The following is a 23,740-nucleotide window of genomic DNA, read 5'->3' on the forward strand; positions in this document are numbered from 1 at the left end:
CACATGGGTGCAGCAGGAGCTCCTGGTTTTGGGGGTTCAATGTAAAAAAGCCAAAACCTCCTGATCATTAGAAAACACCTTGTACTTACTTTCCCCAGAGCCAAGGTTCCAACTTCAAAGTGCCTCAGGGTGTCATAGGTGAGGGTCTGGTGCTTTGACTCTCTCCTTTCTCCAGGGTGAGATTGTGTCATTCAGAGTGTTTTGCCCACAGCACTACGAGAGTGGAGTTGTAATTTCTTATTTAAAGTTTGCCATCCAAAAACTCATGAATTCCCATAGATATTTCTTGTCTCTAAAGGCTTATATGGCATCCAACCAAAACAAAGCCTGCTCCTGGCTCATTTGTCCTCCAGCTCATGATATGAATGGCAAAATGTTTGGGCTGTGGGACACAAAGGCTCCAGCAGGCCCCTGCTGGGGTTGCCCTGCAAGTGACTAATTGCCTTCTCCCTTTCCAGCCCCAAAGCTGAGCCTCGAGTGCAGTGTGGATCTCCTTTTCCTGGTGGACAGCTCAGCAGGGGTCACACTGGAGGGGTTCCTGCGCTTCAAGGCCTTCCTCAAGAGATTCCTCCAAGCCATGGTGGGCCAGGACTCGCCAATGAGCCTGGGGGTAGCCCAGTACGATGATGATGTCCAGATGGCCATTGAACTGGGCCAACACAAGGACACGTTCAGGCTCATGAAGGGTATTGATGCCCTGAATTTCAGAGGAGGAAGAACCCTGACAGGCAGAGCCCTGCAATACATTGCACAGCATGGTTTTAGGAGTACCCCAGTCTTTGCAGACGTGCAGGATGATCTCCCACGTGTGGTTGTCCTGCTCACTGACTCCAAGTCCCAGGATTCGGTGGCAGAAGCTGCTAAGTATGCAAAGGACCAGAATCTCTTCTTGATTGGCATAGGCAGCAGCTTCATGAGAGCAGAGCTGGCCACGGTGACTGGCAACCCACAGCAGACCATTGTCTACTCAGACCCTCAGGACCTGTTCAACAGGATGCCAGAGCTGCAGAGAAAAATCTGCAGTGTGGGCAATCCTGAAGGTAAGACTGGTTTGGGCACTGTGGGACAAGTTTGCCAAACCATGCATAGGTGTCCTGAGTTCCAACAGGGAGGAGGGAAGGACAGAAGGACAGATATCCTTGTTTATGTTTGTCAGTCACAGATCCAGGGACTAACTTTCCATGAGTGATTTTTGTGATGGACCCCTACCTACGGGTGTGAAAGAGACATAGATCACCCTTCACAATTGGTGATCAGCAGTGTTGAATTTTGCCCACTATTTCTTCTCACTGCTGTTTTCCAGTCAGAAAGGAGTAGATAAATATTCTGAGAGATACCATGTTTGTGCTCCTTTTCACAGGCTGCCAGGCCCAGTCCCTTGATTTGGCATTTGTTGTGGATGCCTCATCTGGAGTTGGCCTGGAGAACTTTCTGCATCTGAGGCACTTTGTCAGGAGCAGCTGTTTGCACTTCATCATCAACCGGGATGTGACCCAAATCGCCCTGGTGATCTATGGCAGCAAAGCTCACACTGTGTTTGCTTTGGACACCCACACAAGCAACTCTGCTGTTCTCCAGGCCATCGACCAGGTGCCTTTCCTTGGGGACTCAGCCTCTGCTGGCAGTGCCTTGCTGCATGTTTACAGTGAAGTAATGACTGTGCAGAAGGGAGCAAGACCTGGTGTCAACAAGGTGGTGGTGCTGCTCACCAACGGGGGAGGCATGCAGGATGCAGCTGCCCCAGCTCAGCAGCTGAGGCTCAACGGCATCTTGGTGTTTGTGGTTGTCATTGGGGACACAGAGAGGGACACACTGCTGAGAGTTGCTGGGTCTCCCAACTATCTGGTCCACATCTCCTCCTATGAAGATCTGCAGTATTACCAAGGCCTTATCACTGAAAGGATCTGTGAAGGTAGGAGAGCCTCCAGTCATCACTCTATGCCAGTGCCACCTGCTGCTGCTATTATAGGTTTTTTGGATGTTTTACTGACTGAACTCGATACTGTCTTTTGCATTTTATGGATGGGGAAACTATGACACAGAGATCTGATGACTGTCCAAAGCAATCCTGGAGGAATTAGTAACCAGCTTTCCTAGGATTCAGTCCAGTGGGTGAGAGTGGGCATAGTGTGACTGGCTCTTTCCAGCCCTGCTAGATCTAGGTTCTGCTTTTTCAGGAAGAAAAAGAAGTTTGCTCTTTTTCTGATGTTGCTTTAAATCTGTAGAATTTGCTCTGTGTTACCCCTTCAGTGCTGCTGGGGAGGAGGGTGCTTAATGGGCTCCTTTTTTGTGCTGTTCCCTGAGTAAGGTCTCTGCTTTCTCGTTCAACAGGTTTGTGGCCAGGTGTTTGTAAAGTGGTGAGTCTGCAACCTCATCACTCCTGTTCATCCTTTAATATCCCACTACTGAAATTACCATGTAGGCTTTTGAGATTGTGTGTTGCGTCATATTTAATCTTAAAATCAGAATCTATTTTTCAGACTGTTAAACTTCAGACAAATTGTGATTAATCTTATTTGTAGGACCAAAACCTTACCCTCAAAGTAGAAGGGAAGAATTTTAAATATTTGTGTAAAAACTCATGTTTGGGGGTTGAAAAAGTAAGGTGAAGTTTCTTCAAAACTTTGAGTCATGAGTGGTGTCAGTCCTCAGCTGAGGAAAAATATGGCTCTAATATTAAGTTTGAAACACTTGCATGTTGTCTAGAGATCAGCTTTTCAGAAAGGACAGCAGCCCAGGTTTTCAGACAGTGATGATGAAAGTGCTCCTAGTTAAAATTCCATGCCTTGTTTTCTCATTCAAAATAGCCTAAGTTTAACATCTACCTGTTTGCTTTTGTTATGTTTTAACATGTTTATAAGATCAAAAGAAGCATGAGCTTCAGCACAGAGGTCCTTTTCACCTCTGGGCATGCCTGTGTCTCCTTCAGGCTTAGAAGGAGCTACAGCATCATCTCGTTGGGGTGAGGAGCTGCTCTCCTGGCAGGCTCTGCAGATGGTTTCTACCTGGAGCTTTTCTATGTGTTTCTGTTGCAGTGGTACTTTCAACTGTGTTACTACAAAGCCAATGTACTGTACCTTGAAATTAGCTGAAATGCCAGGGGTGAAGGGGAAGACACAGCAAAGTTCAGAGTCAGGGTAATAACATCATCTCCTGAGACTGAATTGCTGCTTTCATTTCATGTGCAGGTAAATCACAGTTTGTACTAGATAGGCTGAGACCAAGGGTGATGTAAAGATAAGCCCTTCACTCAGTGTTCTACACCCAAGTCCAAGGCTTAATAACAGAATGATTGTCTGTGAAAGGACTTTTAAAAATTTATGATTTATTATAAAAGTATTTGAGAAACAGACCCTGCCTCTGTATACCTGAAATATGGTATTAGTTCTGGAGCTCATCTGAAAAAAGTCCAGAAAAAAAGGACCCAGGGTTTAGGAGAAAAGTTCCCAAGCATTAAATATATATGAATCTGATTAATGGAAATACAAGTTATTGGGATCATCAAAGTGCAAGAACCTTAAAGTATGTTAACAGCAGGCTTGAATTCAGAGAAATGTTGTTGGGGCAGAATGATTCCCCAAAGCAGGGACTGTGAAGTTATTCTGTAGAGCATCCCAGGGGGATTTGGTGGACACATGACCTGTAGAGCTGAGCACCATGGAACAGCTCCCTGGGGAGCAGCAGGACTTAGGAAATGAGTGGTGTGTCCAAGAGATCCAGCTTTCATTGCCACTGGCTCTTCCAGCCTAATGAAAACAAGTGTTCATCCCTGGGATTACACTGTCAGGCAGGACCCCATCTCAGAAGTCCCATGATGACAAAAATGGTTTTGAACCAGCTTGGTTCCCTATAAAATCAACGGGAGCTAAAGACTGATATGTCTAGGACTGTCAGAAAAAAACAAGGAATTTCAGTTATAATTTTGCCAGTGTTAGGTGTACACCCCCATAGGTTGAAACTTGATGTGTAGAGAGAGAATGAGCGTGTCTGTTAAGCTGTAGAAAACTCCCTGACAGTTAGGGGATAATATTCTTACCCATTCTTCTTCCTTTTTTTCTATTTTCTCTGTGATTTTTCTACCCCGGAGCAAAGAGTAAGGCAAGCAGCTCTACACCACGTAGTTGTTGAGCAGAGGAATTTCACACCCTCACCAACACCATAGTGGTGTTGCCAGCAGACTGGAAGCGAATTCCCCTGGGATGCTGCTACTTAACCTAATGTATTGGCAGCAAGGCAGCGTGGAACACTGCCAGCCCTGCTGACAGCTGGGCTCTGTTGTGTTGAGAGGGTTGGGAAAGCTGTCACATACTTCATAACAAGAGGCCTAATAACTTGGGCTGTGCTTGCAGGCTTCTCTCAAACCCCCTAGAAAAGAAGCCCAGAAATTCTCCCTGTGCTGTTTTCCATTCATGCCATCCTTGCTTCCCAGCTGGCAACTTCTCCTTATTCCTCTCTAGTGGAAACTTTTATCCTCTCTGGGGCAAAGTGAGGTTTGAACTTCAGTGGCATTTGGGATTGTGAACTTGTTAGAGCAGGGCATGTGTCTTGCTCTGTGTTGTCTGTGTCTGGATGTGGTGAGTCTGGGGGTGCTCACAGCTCTGCAGATGCTCCATTTTGCTTTTCTGTGATATGCAGCCTATCATTAAGTTACTATTTTAAGCTTAATTAGGCATATTCTCCTCCAGATTAGGACACCTAGAAAAGCCATTCTGTTCTCTAGGTTGAAGTGTCAAGACAGAGTTGTGGCTTGCACCCTCTTCCATGATTTTATGTTTTTCCATTAGCCCTTGATGACATTTTTTGCAGCATTCCTGATGGATGTGGGTCTTAGCTAGTAATAATGCAGATGTGCCTGAACCTGCTCTTCTGCTTGTGTGTGTTGCAGAAGCAAGAAGCCCCGTGAACCTGTGCAAGCCCAACCCCTGCATGAACCAGGGCGTGTGCATCCTTGGGCCAGGGAGCTACCGCTGCGAGTGCCAGGGCTGGGAGGGACCCCACTGTGAAAACAGTAAGGATCAGCAGCCCCCCTGCACTGATCCCACATCTCCACCTCCCCTGAAGCAGAGAAGTGGCTGTAACTCTTGGGCAGCTGTTTGGTGGCCAGGTCTTGGTGCAGATGTGGTCTCTATCTTATGGAAAGTGGAGAGGTTTGAGCTGCTGAGGGGAGCGAGGGCTTCTCTCAAGAAGCTGTGAATTTTTATACATTCACTAAGTGAGTTGACTGTGAGGGGGGCCCAAGAAGGTCTGTTAATTTTGGTAATCTTCCACTTTGTTCTGTTCCCCTTTTCCCTCTGCCTTGCTAGAAGAAACAATCTTTCCTAGGTTCCCCAGGTGGAAGGATTTGACTGTTTCAGTGGGAGGGAGCTGTTTCTGTTGGAGCAGATCCCCTCTCTATTCCTTTCAATGCTGTCCACGGTGTAAAAGCCTCCCCATTGCCTTTCTTCTCTTCAGAAGGGAGCAATGGCCAGGAGGTGGGGAGGCTCTGGCTCCCTAGAGGTGGCCCTGTGCCCATAGCATGAAGTTCTCTATTTAAGTGGGCTTTCCCCTTGCCCAATGTTTCGCCTTTTTACCTGAGCTCAGGAATTCTGACTTCCAGCCTGTGGCCTCTAACATCTGTCAGCTAAAGCTAAGGGAGTGCTTGCTTGGTTTTTGTGGGCTGAGTGTGACCTTATCCCTTGGTCCTAAAGCCCTCACCCCACATCTCTGCTTCTCTTCTGCCACAGGAGTTCTCCGAGGTGATTCTCCGAGATCTCCAGCCCTTCCTCCACGTTCCCATGTGCAGTGGAGTCCCAGGGGTTTGCAGCACTTCTCCAGAGCCCTGCAGCACAGCAAAAGGCAGGTGGATCAGAGGAGGCATTGAGACTGAGTGCTCCAGTTCTCCATCCAGGAACACTTTCTGCCATTCACAGGCACCATCCAGCACAGCCCGTGGCAGGGATGGAGCTGCTCCAGCACAGGGACTGTGTTGAGGCCGTTCCCAATTCCTGCATTGCACAAACTGGGTTTTCCAGCACTCTCTTTCTTTTATAGTTGAAGTAAATATTTGTGTTTAAGTATTTCTTTCTGACATTTTGTGTTTCCTGATCCAGGTCTTAAGGTCGTGATTGTTTTGGGTTTTTTTTAACAGATTTTGAGAGATCTTTGAGTTAGTCTAAAAATATGTAGAAGTCTGAGAAATTCTGGAGCTCCTGCTGAAGGGTGTAACACAGATGATGCACTTGAAGCCAGGTGCTGGAGTGAATGGCTTGTTATGGAGGAAGACAGAGGAAGAGGAAGGAGAACTGATTACAAGTCTTTATTCTGTTCCCTATGTTCATGCTGCTTTCTTCTCTGAATTTATTGGGCTGTGATGGCTCCTGTCTCCAAGGACAGTTTGGCCACATGCCTGCATCCTTTGGAGCATCAGCCTCACCTCATCACTAGATCAATTTGCCCACAAGCCTGTAAAATTGACATAACTGCTCCCCTAAAGCCCATGGTTCCCAGTGTTGGGTTGTTGTCTGCTGACTTTCCCATGGTGTCTGTCACCTCAGGAGAGCACAACCAGGTCTGCAGAGAGCCAAGGCAGAGATATTAACTGTGACTGCCAGTGCAAATGAGAATAGTGTCTATTGTTCCCAGCAGAAGAAAAATCCTTCACCCAGATGTCCTGGTCCCGTGTTTGAATAGTAACATTAGATGGACAAAGAGAGACACAAATTGCTCAGCAGGTTTGTTGTCAAAAGAAGAATGGACTGAAAGCACTCTCAGGGATGAAAGCTGGCACTGAGACAGGAGAAGCACTGTCCTGCCTTGTGGGAGAAACCGGGCTAGGAGAAAGAGGAAATTCTGCTTTCTTTCACTGTCACTTTGGTAGATTGTCTGTGTCCTAAGGCACAGCAGAATAGAGGCTTAGTTGAAGGGCTGACATTTGGGATACAAAGGGAAACGAATCTACTAATGTTACTTAGGCATGGCTGTAGCTCAGCATTGCCTCTGCTGTTAACCTGTCAATCTTCTCTTCATGTGGGGAGAATGGGCTTGATCAGACTCACACCGAAGATGTGGCTCATGCTCTGGTGCAGAAGTGCCTGTGGAGCTACCTGGATTCCAGCCAGGCTGCTCTCCAAAGCTCCCTGTGCATCCTCATTTGTGTGAAGGGTCCAAGGGACCCCTCTTGTCACTCTGCTGCCCTGCTGGGTTTGCAGACCCCTGGGGGTTTCTCTGCCATCCTTTGCCTGACAGTGTCATCAGCTCACCCCTCACAGGCATTTGTCCCCTGTGGGATCAGCCCACCCTGTCAAACAGCAGAGTATTTACATTGCCTGGGACAGCTCTGGAGCTGGGACGTGCCTTCCTGGCCTTCTGCAAGTGCTAAAAGCCTTTTCCTTATGCTGTGTGCAGGACAGTTTGTACAGTGCTGCTGCTGAGCACTTTATCTTGTGGCTGATGTGATGTGGTGTAATCTGTTTGTGAGTTCTTTATTTTAATGCACAGGTATTAAGTATATTTTAGCATGTGTGGGCTGTATGAGGGACAAAGCAGGCTTGCCTGGGTCCTTGGCTGGGGAAACCCTGCATTTTTACCATCCTGCTGGTTTTAAGCACCACAGGTACACAAATATCTCTGTGTGATTCGGGAACCACAGACTGCAAAAGCTCATGCTGGAGACAACATTTTAATGCTGGACAGGATTTATTTATCTCTGTGCATCAGTTCGTCAAGTAGAAATGGTGTGAGAGATTGGAAACTCATGGAGTAGCTCAAGAAAGCTGGTTTCTAAACCCAGTTTTTGGGCTCTGAGTACATCTGGCTGAGGTTTCAGTGCCCAGAGTGCCCCAGGGATCCCCACATGTCAGGGATCTACATGTGCTGTGACCTTCGTCCTGGCATTTCTCCAAAAAGCAGGTGATTCCTGAAGCCTTGGATAGTTATTCAGTCATTATCTGGCATCAGCAACCACCAGCTCTCCTTCTGTGTGTGACAAAGCACTTTGCAAGGTAAGAAGGTCATGGGGCATTGGGAGGAGATGGGAAAAGCCAGCCTGATAATTAGGATATATGGGATGGTCTTGGAGAGACCCACAGGCAAACAGGACACTGAAGAGAAGTTTTTTGAGCTGTTTTCTTTTTCTTTTAAAAAATTTGACTTGAAGTTCCTGGCTAATTTCTAGGCCCTTTCTCTTGTAAATTTTAATTAAAAAAAGAGTAAGTAAGTAAGTAAGTGGTTTGGGTCTCTGACATGATCTCTTATTAAATTCACTCTCAAAGACCTGCCTTGATTCAGTCAGAAATATTTAATCAGACTTTACCTGATGGGAGCTCATTCCTCTAAAGCTGGGTCAATATTTGAGGCTGGCACAGGCACTGAGGAGGTGGGGACCCTCAAAGCCAGCACTAATCCTGTCTGGCATCAGAGGAGCTCAGAGGATGCTGTCTGTGCCAGATTGTCATTAGTGTCTGGGCTGCTGTTACTAATGGAGCTGTGAATTACTCTCACTGCTGGGTGAGCTTTGGCTGGTCCAGGGCTATGTACTGACTCCAGGAGAAAGCCTGTGTCTCCTTTAAAGAAATGGGATGTAAGTAAATGCCACGATTTTCACCCCCTTTAGTCTTACATTCCTTCAGCAAGAAAAACCGTGCCTGTTTGTGGTAAGTAAATGTTGAATGGCACCTGTGCTGTAAAGGCTGCAGCAGGGAAGCTGGGGTTTGATCCCACTGTGCTGTTCTCCCTGCATACCAAAAGCCAAGGCCAGCCTGCAGGAGTCTGCTGATGCTCCCTGTAAAGCCAGCTGCCTTCTCCACCTTCAAAACCCCCTGCAGTCTCACTCTGCAGTAGAAGTAAATTAATTTGATTGATAGCTGAGACATCTTACATAAACATTCAGGCCAACTTTTCCACTGATAGGAGATAGGTTTTTTTTCCTTTCAAATTTGCCACTTCTGTTTTGCTGGAAAATCAACAAGCCTGCTAGCAACCTTGGTGTGCTAGTCAGGAACACCCAGGAGCTTTTGTGGGATTGTTCTGTGTATCCAAAGCGAGAAATGTGGAGGTACTTAAGTGAGAAACTCACTAAGAAAAATGGTTTGTAGCAGAAAATTTCCTTCCAGAAGAATATGGAATTCTGCTTGGGGCACTTCAGGCCCCGTGTTGGCCTGGCTGCAGTGTGCACAGGAGAGGATTGCACTGGAATGATGAACAAAGCAGGAACTTTATCAGCTGGAGCTGGTACAGGGGTGTTCCAGAGCAGCTATAGGCAATGGGGCAGCGATGCTGGAGAAGGACAAAAGCAGCTGCTGCTGCTGCTGTCCATTCAGTGCACAGAACCAGCCCCCCAAATGGAGTTATTTGGGATTCCTGGGCTCAGAGGCTGACAGGACACTAAGGAGCTCTTTGGCAGGTTTGTGTCAAGGGCTGAGCTAGGAGAGGCCAGGGAGTGGGACTTTGCCCAGGAATTTGTGCTGTAGCTACAGTGCCTCCCCAACCTTTCTGTGGGAGTGGGGCCAGCAAGAGATATTTCACAGATGTGTCTGTTTTGGTGTCTGTTTTGTGAAGCCTCAACTGTTTAATAACTTTTTTCCTTCCTTTCCAGCTAAAGCCCATCCTGGTTTTCTCTCAGACTGCAGCAGGCACTAAGCCTGCACACAGTTGCTATCTAGTGGCCAGAGGAAGATAGTGGAAGGTTTTTCACTGCTGGCTCTGTGCAAGAGGACTGCTACAGAAATACAGGCAGGACATGTATTTACATGTATTCATGTAAATTGTCGGGGTTAGTGCTATTTTTCAGTGGGTTAGATCTCTGAAAATTGTTTTGCTTGATGCTGCAATCACTACTATTTAAGCTACAGTTCACTGCAGTTGTAGACTGCACAGCTAAGGATTTATAGTAACTAAGGGTATTGGGGGTTTGGTGTACTTGTAATCTATTGGAAAGTGAAGTAGGGACAAGCCCCATTACTGAGAAAAACACTGGTAACATAATATACTCAACATTTTATTATAAAACCCTCTAAAGCGCCACTTTATAGGTCACAGTTACAACAAAGGAAATGCCTTGAGTTAGGAAAACAATGGGGACACAGAGACATTGTTTAACATTTCTTGTCTGGGGAAAGTGTGTTCAGGACTTGCCTGTGTTTACCATTCCCTCATGGAGCCATCCCAGCAGGACCAGACCACTGAAGCTGACTGGGCTGTGAAGGGGAAAGCAGAGCTGCTCTTGTCCATCGCTGTCTCAGTAACACTGTGAAATGTCTGGACAACTTGTGGAGGATGACAGCGGGGTGTATGGTGAGGTGTGGTACTACACAGATATTTAGGGTATAGAGAGGGGCTCTTGCCAGCTCAGGATGGGCCAAAACAAAAGTTTCATGGAGCCTGTGGCCTTCTGGTGCTCTGGAGAAGGAAGTCCCCAGGATCCTGAACCAGAAGAGTCAGCAGTTTATTTGCATGATTTTTTCCTATGTGCAAAACCTTGCACAGGGACAACCTGACAGCCGAGGCTCCTGAGGGCTGGCATTAGCAATTCCTCTATCTGCACCACAGTGGAAACTAGAGTAAAAAAACCATGGGAGCATGGTCACGTTTCCTGCTTCCAGGATCCATGACCAAGTGTTTTTTTGCACCCTGGCTCTGTGGTGGGGGGGAGCAAGCCCAGAAACCTTGTCAGGATATTCTCACTCACCCCAATGACACCACCAGCTCTGGCTGTCACAGCCCTGTGCATCCCAGTGGCTGTTTGACCTTTGTGTGTTCTTTGTGTGAAGAAATAACAGCCCTCTAGAGGTGGTCTCAGGCCTGTCAAATTTTTTCAAGGGTGAGGAGGGTACAACATTTTTCCTGTCTGCCTTTACCTCGGCTTTAGTGTAGCCATAGGACCCCAGGGACAACCCATCCTGGAAACTGGTGCTGCTTAAACTTTTAGGGTTGGAAAACATGTCCAGGCCCATCCAGTCAACCCAGTTCCTGAGCCTGGGCGCTGAAGGGCCATCAGAGGAGACAGGAAAAGGTGTCTCCAGGCCCTCAGACATGTCAGCATGTTACAGGGAGGGGAGGAGTGCATAGATTCCTGCCAACCCACTACCACCCTTCAAAATTCAATTTCTCTTAAGTTTAAGCAGTTCCAAACATCCAACATCTTTCATTAGAAAGCATGTCTAGGGTAGAGAGGGGTTGGCTTTGTGGGCCATACTGCCAGGACCCAAAGGCAGTATTAATGATCAGGAAATAAGGGTGACAGCACCAATATGGCCAGCAGCTCAGCAGAGCCTTGGCAGTGCAGCCTTACCAGGGCAGGCTGCTCAGCCCCCCCAGTGTGGAGGACACAGGGGCATAGGGATGGCTTCAGCTGCAGCTGTGTGAGGATCAGACACCATCACAGCTGGGGCAGGAGCATGGGGACTGCTTTACCTCCCCTCTCTTGGGAAAGGGCAACAACCCCTGAAGGGTACACTGGGATCCAACTTTCCCATGAAACAGCTGAGCAAGCCCTCAAATATGACTTTTTTTTTTTTTTTTAAAGAACAAACTCCTTAGGTAAAGTAAGAACTTCAAGAAAGTTAACTGAATCTGCCTGGCAGATCTTCTTTGCCCAGAGCTCTTGGTGCCTCCAGTCTGTAACACATCTTACAGCATGAGAAGGTAAGCAGCTCAATATTCTAGCAAAGCTGGAGCTGGTAGGAGATGCTGGAAATGCACCAGGACACTGATTAAAAATGCCCTGGACAGGCCTTTTCTTATTCATGTTTGAAGCATTGCTCACATGTGGGGATAGCCCTTGACTGAAGGCTGGATGAAATGCAGCTGAGTGATGACTGGCAGCAAGACAGGTGAGACTTTAGTTGACTCAAATTTATCAGGACAGATACAAACTCACCAGGCTGAGGAATAGCAGAGGTCCCTTCTGAATCCACTACAGTCACTAATATAGAAACCTTAATAACTCATTGATAAACCTTCAGAGTAGAAATACACAAAACACCCCTATTTACAGTAACATTCTTGTTTACATCAGCTGGGTTAGGACTTTGATGGAAGGATTGCCACTGGTTGTTATTGTTTTAGCTACACGATTGGGATTTGTCTGGAAAGAAGAAGTTCATTTGGGATAAGTGGTATCAGCAGCTGTTGACTCCAGCGCTGCGTCGGAGCCGCGGGCGCGCCGTGGAGGAGGCACTTGGTGTGTGGGGCTGTTGAACACCCAACCTCCACCGACAGATGGTTGAATCCCCTGGGCCATGCGTGGGCAATTCGAGTCTTTAGTCCATCTCTGAACAATGTGCTTCTAACTAGCTCCCTTCTTCTCCCATTCCTGCCAAGGAATAAAGGCAAATTAGTCGAAATGCAAATCAGGCAAGCCACAGCAGCCATAATGTGCACGGGACCAACATGAGCGTCTGGTCCCCAAGTGGCTTTGGCTGCAGGGTGGGTCAGGGATATCTTTAAGTTATAAACAATGCATATATTTATTCATTTAAATTGTAGGCAAGGCAAACACAGGTGCAAAGAGTAGAGGAAAACCAGGCTGATGTGCTCTGAATTGTGTTGGTCAAGAGTGATTCCCAGACATGACACCCCCCCACAACCCCATCCCACCACAGCCAGTTTGCTCCACTGCCAGAAGGGAAAAGCAGTGGCTGTCCCAGATGGATTTTCCTGCTGTACCTTACCTTGGCTTTCTGTAGGACTGTTCCCTTCCCTGTGACCATAACAGATAAAGGCCGGTTTTTTAAAGCCGTTGCTGAATTGACCGGCGAGTTCTCTGCGCTGTTTGCTGCACTGGCACTTTTTGCCTGAACCTACAATAAAAATCATGGAAATGGTTATCACTACAGACTACTGGCAGAGACTGCTGCCTTTTCCTACCATTTCCTAGTCACAGTGTCATCCCATTTTCATGGATTTACATTTTTTCAGTGACATACCAATTTCAAAAAAACACCACAGGAGTTTGTGGTGTGTTTGGGTTTTGAGGACTCTAGAACTAGAGATACAGAGCAGGGTGCAGGTGGTGGAGATCTCCAGTTCATGGGAAACAAGTTCCAAGAAGGAATTTAGATTCCTGAATCTCCTCCTGCAAAAACCATCCCTTAGCTCAGCCAAGTGTAGAAGGAGCTGAGTCCCAGACCTGCATGGCTCTGGAGGGTTTTGCTCAAGGTCCCACAGGAAAATACAACCCCTCTCCTGAGCCCCGTCCTCCTTTCACTTCTCCCTTACTGCTGATACCTCATTGGATTATTATTATTATATTATGTATATTACATATATAATAATACATACATGAAGCTATACATTTACACAAGATTGTATATTACACTAATGATGCTATTATTAATTGTGACATTTTTAAGCAGGCTGAGACTGTGTGACTGAAAGTTGCTGTGCATCCCAGGGGTGCCCCACATACCCGTGGGGCTGTGTTCTCCAGGTGTGTGGTGTCCACAGCCGTGCCCAGAGTCACTGGGCCGGACTCGGCCTTCTTCAGGTTCTCTTTCACTTCCACGAGGCTCAGCTCCAGGTCCACCCTCTGGCTTTCCTTCCTTTTGCATTCTTCATCTATCTCCTTCAGCCTCTGCTCCAGGCTTTTGTCTGTGAGGGGAGAAGAATCTTGGTGCCTGCTGGGAATCTGGGGAGCTCCCGAGGGGAGCAGGGATCAGGGCATGTCCTGTACATTTTCCTTGTGTTTAGCCCCAAGAGGAACTCTGGCTCTTGCACTAGTGCAATCTGGTTTATGTAGTTTGGCTCAAAGCACCAGGTTTTCCCCATCTCCTCTGGTGCCAGGAGGGCCAGGTTCATTGCCCCCTCTTTCTCCACAGCCCCACCTTGGCTCATTTGCACACATCCCACCTTGCCCTGCTCTACCTGTGCTGCTACCAAGCATCTCCTTCAGCTCCCGTCTCTCCTTGCGCAGCTGGGTGAGCTGAGCTCGGATTTCGTCCTTCTCCTTCTCCAGCCGTTCCTTCTCCTCTGTGAACCGTTTCACCTCTGCCTCTGTCCTGTTCTTGCCCAGCTTGGTTTCCACTGCTGCTGGAAACACAGCCCACCAACAAGCTCAGTCAGGGGGAAAAAAGCAAGAGGGAGAAAACCTTTTCAGGTGCTTGAAAAGAAAACAAGGCAAGGTGTGAAAAGTCACCAACCACTTCAGCGAGCACACAGACTGCTGTAGAGCAGAGGCAAGTCGAAATCACAGGGCACCACCTCTCTTTATGAACCCTTGGGCCTCCTGAGCAGCACACTCACCTGGCAGTGGCATCTTGGGCCGGTGTGCAGGCACCAGCTGGGGGCTGCCCACTGGAACTGTGCCCGCTGGCACCTCGGGAGCCACCTGGGGGAAGGCAGTGTTCTGCTGCTGGGTCTGGATTTTGACAGCAGGCACCCGTGGCAGAGCCTCCTCGGGCTCTGGCTTCTCTGGGTGTTTCTGGAAAGGAGAAATGAAGTGGGATGATGAGGTGTAGGGAACTGGCTCAGTCATTAAGCCTGGCCTGGCATCACAGTTTGGACAGTACCTGCTCTGAGGTCTCTGCTGACTTAGTACAGGGCTCAGCTTCCTTAGCCATGGGGGCTGTCTCAGCTGTGCTCTCTGGGGCAGCCTTGGCAGCCCTTTCTAGAGATGGTGAGCTGAGGGGTGAAGACTGGCAGGACATCTTGCCAGCACAGTGTAGCAAGGACTTCACTGGGGTGAGATCCAGATACACTCTGTCTTGATCCCCCTCTGATTTGCTCTCACTCTTGGGCACTTCTTCCTGCAAAAGAGACCATCTGCTGCAACTAGAAGTACATGAAACATCTCACTGCAGAGCAGCACTATCTCAGGCAATCTGGAGTATTTTCCAAAAATCTGAGAGGAGCTAAAATGCTAGTCTCAGAGTCATTCCCCAGAGGATTTTTGAAGTACTGAAAGGAAGGCCTCTCCTATTTTCCTTCAATAGGTCTCTCTGATGCTGGCAGCAGCCCACACAAAGATATCACACTGTTGTACATCTAGCAATCCATGCCACATTCTTTGCCTTTCCTGAGGTAATAGTCCCATTCCCAGCATGACCCATTGTCCTTTCACACAGGACTTGCTCTTACAAGCATAAAAAGGAGTTTTGAAAGGCTAGACTCCAAAAAGCCCACTATCACCAAACAGTCCATGCTGTTTGCTGATGATTACTATGGAATTTTATCCCAGCTGCCTGAGGATCCATACAGCCCCTTTCTGGAAACCCCTCTCCCATTCCTTAGCAACTCCTCTCCACCACTTGATTCTGCTCCATTGCAAAGACCAGGATTTCCCCAGGGGCTGGGAATCCCCTTCAGCAGTGCTGGGAAACACCCGCCTTTCAGTGCTGGAAACTCCCAGCAGTGCCCAGATGTTTGCCCTGGTCCCCCCAGAGCTCCCTGTAGCAGGGCATGTCTTACCACAGGCAGGTCTGGCAGATCCACGTCATCGTAGAGCTCGTCCTGCTGCACCCTGCCCTTGGGCAGGTTGTCGATGTAGGCGTTGGGCTCAGAGTATTTCCTCTGCATTAGGCTGTGAACAGGCAGCAGGAAATCCCATCAGGGGGACTGGATTTGCTGCATGGCTCTGCAGTGCTGCAATTTTGGACACCTGAGAACAGCAGTCCTGAGGTCCGGGCAAGGTCAGGTGCAGCAGAGGAGAAGGCAGAGCCACACAAAGCAGAGTGGTCACTGCTGCTGCTGCCCCTTAAGCAGCATCCACTAGAGTGGTGGTGACTGTATTTCCCCTTGGCTCTTTGCCTTCTCGCCCAGCCCTCAGCCATAGCAGCACAGTGACCCTGCCCCAGGGGCATGATGGACTGGGGGGCTGAGAGCCCAACCTGCTTTTGCAGTAGACACTCAGGCAAGCTGCAGCTCATGCCAGATGCACTCTGGTGGGACAGGAAGTGCTCTGCAGTCCCAAAAGAAAGTGACTGAGCTGCAGCTGTGAGTTTACCACCTCCTTCCATGGCAGCCAACCTCCCACAAGGGGAGAGCCCCCTGCTCTGGTTTGCTTTCTCTCTACCAGCCCCACGCAGCCCCAACCCATTACCAGTGACATACAAGAAGGAATTCTTTGCAGCGCTCACGATGCAGGAAACCCTGTCAGCATCCACGTAATCGTAGGTGAATTCCTCTGGGTCTGTTTTCGAGCCTGACTCTGACAAGAGGAGGCCCAGCCAGTGGCCCATTTCCTCTGAGGACTTTGCCTGCAGGGTGATCAGACAGACAGACAGACAGGCAGGTTGCAGCAGTGCCTTCTCTGAACTCACAGGGCTGATGCCGGCTTAGATTGGGTAGGGAAGCATGCTGGCAATCCTCTGGGCTTCCAAGGGCAAAGAGGAAACTGCTGGGTATTTATAATAAACCCAAGGCTACGTTAAAAGTACAGCTCTATGTGTGGACTGATTCAAAAATTTGGCAGCTGCATAAATGCAGCTCTTTGCCCTGCTCCTTCCTAAAATTTCTAGTCAGTCTCCATTTTCCTTTCAGGGGTGATCAACTCAGCTGTCTACAAGAGTAAGGGAAGCCTCTGGGGCCAGAGGTGCTGGCAGGGAGCAGCTTTGAGTGAGGAAAGTGTGCGGGTTTTATTTTGCACCAGCAGAGTGCAGCAATGGGATTGCCAAAACAGACAAGGAGACCCGAGCCTTCGAGGTCCCGTTGCCAGAGCACAAACCATTTCCACGGCTCTTTACAAAGGGGAGAGGAGAAGGGAAGAGCTTAAAGCATCCGAGTCAGTTGCTTTATCATGGTCAGTACCCAATTCCCAGTGGCAGTGAACAGTCTGACATTTTGCAACATGAAGAGTTAAATTCTGTGCCATGAAGTCAGCTGAAGCAAATAGCCACATGCACCTCCCAGTGCAAGGGACTCCACCTGAAGCAAGAAGTTGGCTGATGCAGCCACTTTTTGCATTGATTTGAGGAGTCAGAGCAGTAACCACAAAGTAAAATTCAGGGCAAGTGAATATGTATATATATACACTCTCCAAACTGGGAAGTATATTTTAAGCTTTCAGTCTGTTTTATTTAGCAGAGACTTCAGTCCCTGGGAAGCCTGCCAGCCAGCCAGTCCGCACACTGAGTCTGACATTGAGTCTGACATCCCAACAAAATACAGATTCTCCCATTCATAAAATGTAAATTTTCTCAGCACCTCTTCTTCACATCTGTAATTGGGCAAAATTTCTTAGGTACAGACATGCCCTGAATCACAAACTAAACAAAAACATCTTCCAATTTCACGGCATGCCCTCCAAGTCAGTTGTTTAGCTATAAATATTCCACCCACTGGAAAAATACAGGAAATTGCTCACATTGTCCACCTCCTACTATAATCATGCTGTCGTCAGAGAGAAGTAAGATTAGAGATAAACAATCCTGGATGCAGGCAAAAGAAAGTAACAGATGGAGATGAATTCACTTGCACTTTCAGGGGCAGATCTGTGTTAGGCTTACTTGGGATGTGTGACCCATGGCTTTGGCGTTCTGTTGTCAAAAGATGAAGTTCTCTGTTCCTCCTAACCACAGCCTTAAATCCCTAAAGTGGCATTCTGCTCATCTAACATTAACCATCTGCAATGCCCTCCACAGAACTTAATTATCCAAGGTTATCCTGCAGTCAGGGGAGAGAGATGGGAATGTCCAGAGGACCCCATGTCCCACCCTAATGTAAGTGCCTAAGATGGAGGCTGAATGTGAGTAAGTGCCAGCATCAGACACAGCCTGGATTACCAGCGAGGTGGGACACATTGCAGATGACCACAGGCAGATGAACTCAAGTCCCTCTCTTCAGGTTCTGCTTTGCTGGACTGAGGCTCCTCTGGAGGAACTCACTGGCATTCAGACTTCCCAAGGTACCCAAGCTGATGATTTTAGGCAGAGCCTTCTCAGAGATATACACCTTACCTCCAAAACAACCCTTTCCTCCCCGTTGTGCAGGATGCGGAAGGAGTAAAGATGGTCAGGGCTCGGCTCGGGGATGATTTCACAGCCTGCCAAACTCAGGGGCTGCTGAGCCAGTTTGCTCCTGTTCTTGTCCTGGTAGAAATGGAGGTGCCCATCCTTTATCTGACACCACCGTGACTTCCACTGGCTGTTCACCAGCACATTCAGGTAACCTGCAGTAAGCACAGCTTGCTTAGACACATTTTCCATTTAATACATATGAATTTGTGTGCCTGGGGATTTCTAATGAGTAAGTTATGAGATCACCACACAATGCAAAGCCACAGGCACCAAAAAACACCAAAAGACAAAGACAAGCCGTCCTATCCATACAAAACAGGTAAAAACCTTGAAAATGAGACCCTTGAAATTCGGGATAGGTTTGGAGCAGCAAGCTGGCTAGAGGTGATTGGACAAAGTTGGTTCCATGTGGTAAATACAAGCGGACCCTCAGAACTCTCCCTGCAGGCTCCCACACCCTGGGCAGCACAAATGCCCTGTGTGGGCATGTCTGGTATTACCCACTGTTCTTCTTGGGTCACCCTGAGAGCCAGAGGCACCACAATCCGCATGGATTTACTGGCAGGACAACCTAGCACGGGCACGTTTGAGGAGGAGGATGCCTGGTGCTCATCCTGCCCTGCACACTGAGATCCAGCCCTGAAACAAATCCTGCAGAGGGGCTCATGCTGCCACTTACTTGAAGTCTCCAGGGATCTCTCTGGGCTATCCATGGAGCTGGACTTCTTCCTCCCGAGGTTCATCAGGTTGCTCAGTTTCAGGCCAGTTGTGCCCTTCTTCTTAACTACCAGAAATGAAAAAGACACCTGTGTGGCTTTCCCAGCTCCCAGCCTGCTGTCCCAGCTGAGGGTCCTGCCCCCATCTCACATACATCCCTTGCAGAGGGCAAATCTGCAACTCAGGGACAGGCTGGAAAAGTGCAAAGCCCAGGGTGTTCAGGAGCAAGATGGCACCAGTAAGATCAGTTAGAGATTTGTGGAAGATGCTAATCTGTATTGCTTTACACGTGGGCTGGCTCTGACCCAAGGCCAGTCACTGCAGGAGCAGTGGGAGTTACTTGCATAGCTCTTGCTGGACAGGTACCAACCTCCCTTCACTTTCTTACACCATGAACAATTTAATTAAGAACCATTACCCATAAATATTTAGTGTATTCAAGTCTTTTCCTCTCTAAAACAGGGACACAAAGTGGGAGGGGGGAAAGTTTGTGTCCAAAGGGCCTCTTCAACATTCTCCCATCAGTCAGTGTGTGAATAAGCTCATGGAACCAACAGGTAATCCTGGTAAGAATATCAAATTCCCAGGCAATGAATGCACACACAACTTCCATCAGGTCTGAGGTGGCACTGGCAGGAGCTACAGAAGCCCTGGCCCCATGCAGGGTCAAGGCCCCGTGTTCTCTGTCATTCCCAGGGCAAAGTTTTACCATCTTTTGTCTCAGCTGTGTCAGTGTGGCCGTCGGTGCTGCTCCCACTCTCGGAGGCTGCAGAGTATCTCTCGGACACCTCCACCTGTCAACAAGCACCAGGCACAAGCTCCACAGATGCAGGTGACTCATTCTTCCAGCCAGAACATGCTGCAAGGACCTTTTTCCCCTTCTCTCATATTATGAGGTCCCACTCTCTCTGCAGCAGATGCTTTCACCCAGACATCCCCAGCCAGCTCACTCACACTGTGCCCTTCCCATTGATCCTGAACATGCCCCACCCCAGCTGGGCTCACCTCTGAGGGGACACAGTGGCACCACTGGTGCCACCCTATGGCCTCGAACCCTGCAGCCTGGCTGGTGGGGACATTTGACAGTCCCTGTAGGGGCCATGAGCAGAGGAACCAGCCAGGTGCCCCAACAGGTCAATTTTGGGTGTCCACCAGAGACTTAGCAAAGTATCTTTGTCCTCCCACTGTTCTGGAACAAGCTGCTCCCAGGGGACTGTCACCTAAATCTGGGCTAGAAATGGCCCAAGCCCGAGCATCCAAGGGTCTATGTCACTCCCCAAGCTCTTGGTGAACACAACCATCCCATTGGATGAGAGAGCAGCTGCTGCCCTGGACAGTGGGTAGCCAAATGCTGAGCTAGTCTGGGAGGGAAGATATGGCAACAAAATTAAGATGTAAAGGAAAATTAAGGTGGTTCCAAGAATGCTCCTTTTCAGCAGCACAGGGGTCTGGTTACACTCATATCAGTCTGCTTACCTAAAATTAAGGCACCTACATACTATCTATTGAAGGAATAGGGCTGGAAAGCCTGAGTGCTAGTTTTGTCTGTAGAGACAAGATGTACCTTTGGGTAACTGAGACGCTGTGAGTCTGGGATGTACTGGTTGCCTTCACTGCCTCCTTCACAGAGCAGACCACTGGTCTCTTGGATTACCTGTGCAGAAGGGGACGGCAAAGCCTGTGAGAGAGCTGCAGTAAGAGGATCAATTCATCTACCTCAACTAGGACAGGCAAAACCACATCAGCGTGGGAGACCCATGGTTTACTGTCCCTGTGACCCTGGGGACTGTCCTGGTGTTGCATCAGGCATCCAGCAGAAACTGCTGGCTCCAAGTCACAAGGAGAGGCTGCCAGCAAAGGCAGCCCTGGCGTCTCACAGCCCCCCTGGCTGTCCTGGGCTCCAGGAGGCTCCTCCTCCTGCTGATGTCTCGGGGGAAGGGCTACATTTACCCCTGCCCTCAGCCAATTCATGCTGGGGATCCACCCCAGATATTTCCTCCCCCAGCCACAGCAGCTCGGCTACCAGGTCCCCATGTGGCCTCCAGCACACTGAAGGCAGCAGGGAGCTGCAGGAAGAATCTCTCCCAGGACATGAAAATGAAGTGGTATATTTGTATAAAGGCTTGCAGTGAGGAAGGGAGCCAGAGCATACAAGGACAGGGCTGAGATAAGACCTGGTCTCCCAGCAAAGCATGGCAGCACCAGTGGGACAAGTCCTGAAGGTGTCACTGACCCTGAGCCACTGCTCTGCCTGGTCTTTGCTCTGCAGCCCCAGCACGATGACATCAGCATTTGTGGGGATGATCTTCAGCTTGTGCTCTTTCTTCTTCACTTGCTTCTCCTTGTGAATGACAGTGCAGCCCAGCAAATTCACATCGAGCTGGGGGTTGTGGTCTTTGGAGCTCTTGTAGCACTGGAGAAGGAAGATGGGAACAGGTGAGAGGCAGAGGAGGAACCTTCCTGCTCACTGGCATGAGCTCAGCCCCATAAGTGACTCATGCAGCCACATGCATTAAGTGCACTGAACACAAGAAGGTCCTACAGTTCTAAAAAGTCTGCACAGTCTACACACAGGAGATCCCTGTATGTACAGGAACACATACACTGGACTGCATGCATATATAGTCTGAATTACCTGTTACTGACACAGGATCAATTATGTGGTTAGCTCTGGGATAAATACCCCTTCTGCCCAACCACCTCAAAAAGTTTCCCCAAAAAGTATCCCTAGACATTTTTGGGGATTGGGATTTTGGTCACAAATGTGTCCTTGTGCGCCCTTCAGAAATCCCATGCCCACGTTTCTTCTGAAAATGGAATAAGATCCCCAAATCTCCAGGACATAATTTTTGAAGCACTGCTTCAAGGGGTACTTCATTTTTTGTCAGCTCATTAACATGGTCTGAGGTGCCACTTCCTTCCTCAGCTCATAAAACCAGATTATTTTAGACAGAGAGGATCTGCTCACCAGCAACCTGGTGTCCTTGATAACACACAGCTGTTTTGCCCACTGTCCCAGCCACTTCTTTCTCCACAGGAAGGCACAGATGCGGGCATCCTTCATCAGCTCAATGGTGGCCTCTGGGGATGGCCACTGATGGGTTGCTGACTTGCCTTTGCTGCTCTCTTCCTCATCGTAGGACTCGTAGGAACTACTAACAGCTTCACCATCTTCTATAACAAATGCAAAGCTCTGTCATTAAATCCATTTTTAGAATAACTCTGAGCCAAATGCTTCCCTCAGCCATGCTCACACATGCACAAGCTTCCAGTGCAGGGACGTGTCTTTTGAGGCTCTCCTACAGGAGGATAATTAATAGGAAAATTACCCTCCGAGATCCTTTTTTCTTTCTAGCCCAATACAAATCTCATTGCAATATTTTGTGCCTAATAGCCTCTGTTAGCAAACACTCAAAAGACACTTCTCAGTTAACCACAACTCTGAGAACATTCCCTTAGACATTTCCTGATGTTTGCTGCTTTCCCCCCAAAGATGCTTTTACTACTTTCCACTTCAAGCCAAACACGCACAATTTTTAAGGCAAGAGCAAGCTACAATCAGCCCTTGTCCTCTAAATGCCAGAAGTAAAAATGGTATTTGCAAGGCCATGCAGCAAGCAATGATCTATTGTATTTGAGATGTCATTCACTTTCCCTCTCTGGTCTAACAGGTCCCTCTGTCTCTGCTCAGCATCTAAGGGACACCATGGGGCTTTGAAGTAATACACTTTGCAGCACCAAAAATTAGTCCTAAGTGGCAAATGTGAGGAGCAGTAACAACATTTTTTATGTCCACCCTTAAATGGATTGCTATGTTACTAGGATGAGCTAGAATTTTCAATACTCAGCTCTAAGGCATTGCAGATTATTGGAGTTTTCAGCTGATACCAGGCTCATCAAAAACACTGAAAATTTTATTCCTGACTGCAGGGGGATTTGCAATGCTCTGCTGGCATTTAAGTCACAAGATAAGCTCACAGAGCAAGATGGTAAGATTGGGGAAACATTTGTGGTTGCAAGGGTTTGACATTCTTCTACCAAAACAGCATGGAGGAAATATTGTTAAGTTTCTCTCACTGGAATTTAATCTAATTTGGATTCTCACAAAATCCTACTATCTACATAAAAATAACATTATCAGATTGGTGCAAATTAAAAGAAGAAAAGCAGTCAAAAAAGAGAAAGAAAAAGGCACATTAGGAGCTTCACTGAAGAACATTTTACTTGGGTTTATTTATTCTTTAAATAAAAGGAACTGAAATGCAGTAACAAAACTACACTCTTACTCCCAGTGAAATTTCATTCTACAGCCTCCCTCAAGAGATCAAAACTGCACCAATTAAACAAGCTTTTTAAAAATCAAGTACTCGCTTTCAAAGTCCCTGAATGGAGCACACTACTGCCTCACCATCTCCATGCCCTCAACATATCAAACTGTCCATCTTTTATGGAAAAACTTTACCCCCCTCAGTGCATTCTCACTGTGCAGATTTTGTCCATAGGCACCCTGTGCAGAAATTCAGATGGAGCAGAAGTGTAGGCGTTTCTCAACCCTACAAACACCAAGAAGCAGAACCTCTGCACTGCTACAGGACCTTTCCATATGCAGCAGCAAGGATGCCTAAGGGAGCCTCATCTTTCAAAACTCCCTCCTTATCCACATGGGGATCACTAACCATCCCTCTGGCCTTTTTTGGAAGTCTGATGCACCCACTTAACCAGTAGGTCTCAGGCTGCCACCTTACTCCTGGGAAGCCCGGGATGCTCTTTTGTGCATCAGCCACAACCACAAGTGTGGTTCCTCATGAGATGAGCTCTTCCCTACTTGAGGAGCTGCAGCAACTGTTGGCTTGGTGACACTGCCACAGCCTCACGAAGGAAAGGCATTTACCAGGCTGTGCAGCTGGCAAACTGGGACAAGCCTTGCCTGGTGGCTTGTGACAAGCCTGTGCTCACCACTAAGGCTCCCAAATCGTAAAGCTCAGGCATTGGTGGCATCCACAGTCGTGGATATCTTTATCTAAATCCACCTCTGCTTTCCTCTGGGTCTTCCCATGAGCTCCCAGGGAGCTAAATCAATACCATGATGCAGGGAG

At 48.2% G+C, this 23,740-nt stretch overlaps 2 protein-coding genes across 9 annotated transcripts in view; one reads left to right on the plus strand and one right to left on the minus strand.

Annotated features, from left to right (window-relative positions):
• Nucleotides 1-7,353, plus strand: part of VWA2 (von Willebrand factor A domain containing 2) — a 29,089-nt gene extending 21,736 nt beyond the window's left edge. For both annotated transcript variants that reach the window (XM_088169355.1, XM_014872453.2), the window contains exons 11-14: nt 459-1,040; nt 1,361-1,912; nt 4,886-5,008; nt 5,724-7,353. In XM_088169355.1, the coding sequence (XP_088025481.1) occupies nt 459-1,040; nt 1,361-1,912; nt 4,886-5,008; nt 5,724-5,860 (1,394 nt within the window). In that variant the 3' untranslated portion in view covers nt 5,861-7,353. The remainder of the gene's footprint in view (nt 1-458; nt 1,041-1,360; nt 1,913-4,885; nt 5,009-5,723) is intronic.
• Nucleotides 7,354-9,957: 2,604 nt separating this feature from the next.
• AFAP1L2 (actin filament associated protein 1 like 2) overlaps nt 9,958-23,740 on the minus strand; it is a 65,472-nt gene continuing 51,689 nt past the window's right edge. For 2 of the 7 annotated variants that reach the window (XM_088169362.1, XM_088169358.1), the window contains 14 exons: nt 21,613-21,815; nt 20,878-21,057; nt 20,209-20,298; nt 19,354-19,438; nt 18,607-18,711; nt 17,868-18,079; nt 16,024-16,169; nt 15,382-15,493; nt 14,484-14,720; nt 14,218-14,395; nt 13,840-14,004; nt 13,385-13,566; nt 12,648-12,776; nt 9,958-12,289 (listed from right to left, as the gene is read on the minus strand). In XM_088169362.1, the coding sequence (XP_088025488.1) occupies nt 12,263-12,289; nt 12,648-12,776; nt 13,385-13,566; nt 13,840-14,004; nt 14,218-14,395; nt 14,484-14,720; nt 15,382-15,493; nt 16,024-16,169; nt 17,868-18,079; nt 18,607-18,711; nt 19,354-19,438; nt 20,209-20,298; nt 20,878-21,057; nt 21,613-21,815 (2,051 nt within the window). In that variant the 3' untranslated portion in view covers nt 9,958-12,262. Of the gene's footprint in view, nt 12,290-12,647; nt 12,777-13,384; nt 13,567-13,839; nt 14,005-14,217; nt 14,396-14,483; nt 14,721-15,381; nt 15,494-16,023; nt 16,170-17,867; nt 18,080-18,606; nt 18,712-19,353; nt 19,439-20,208; nt 20,299-20,877; nt 21,058-21,612; nt 21,819-23,740 lie in introns of all 7 variants that reach the window. The other 5 variants (XM_088169361.1, XM_088169357.1, XM_088169359.1 and 2 more) reach the window with 3 other exon arrangements.

This window comes from Sturnus vulgaris, chromosome 8, assembly GCF_052056855.1.
Source record: "Sturnus vulgaris isolate bStuVul1 chromosome 8, bStuVul1.hap1, whole genome shotgun sequence".
Classification (NCBI taxonomy): domain Eukaryota; kingdom Metazoa; phylum Chordata; class Aves; order Passeriformes; family Sturnidae; genus Sturnus; species Sturnus vulgaris.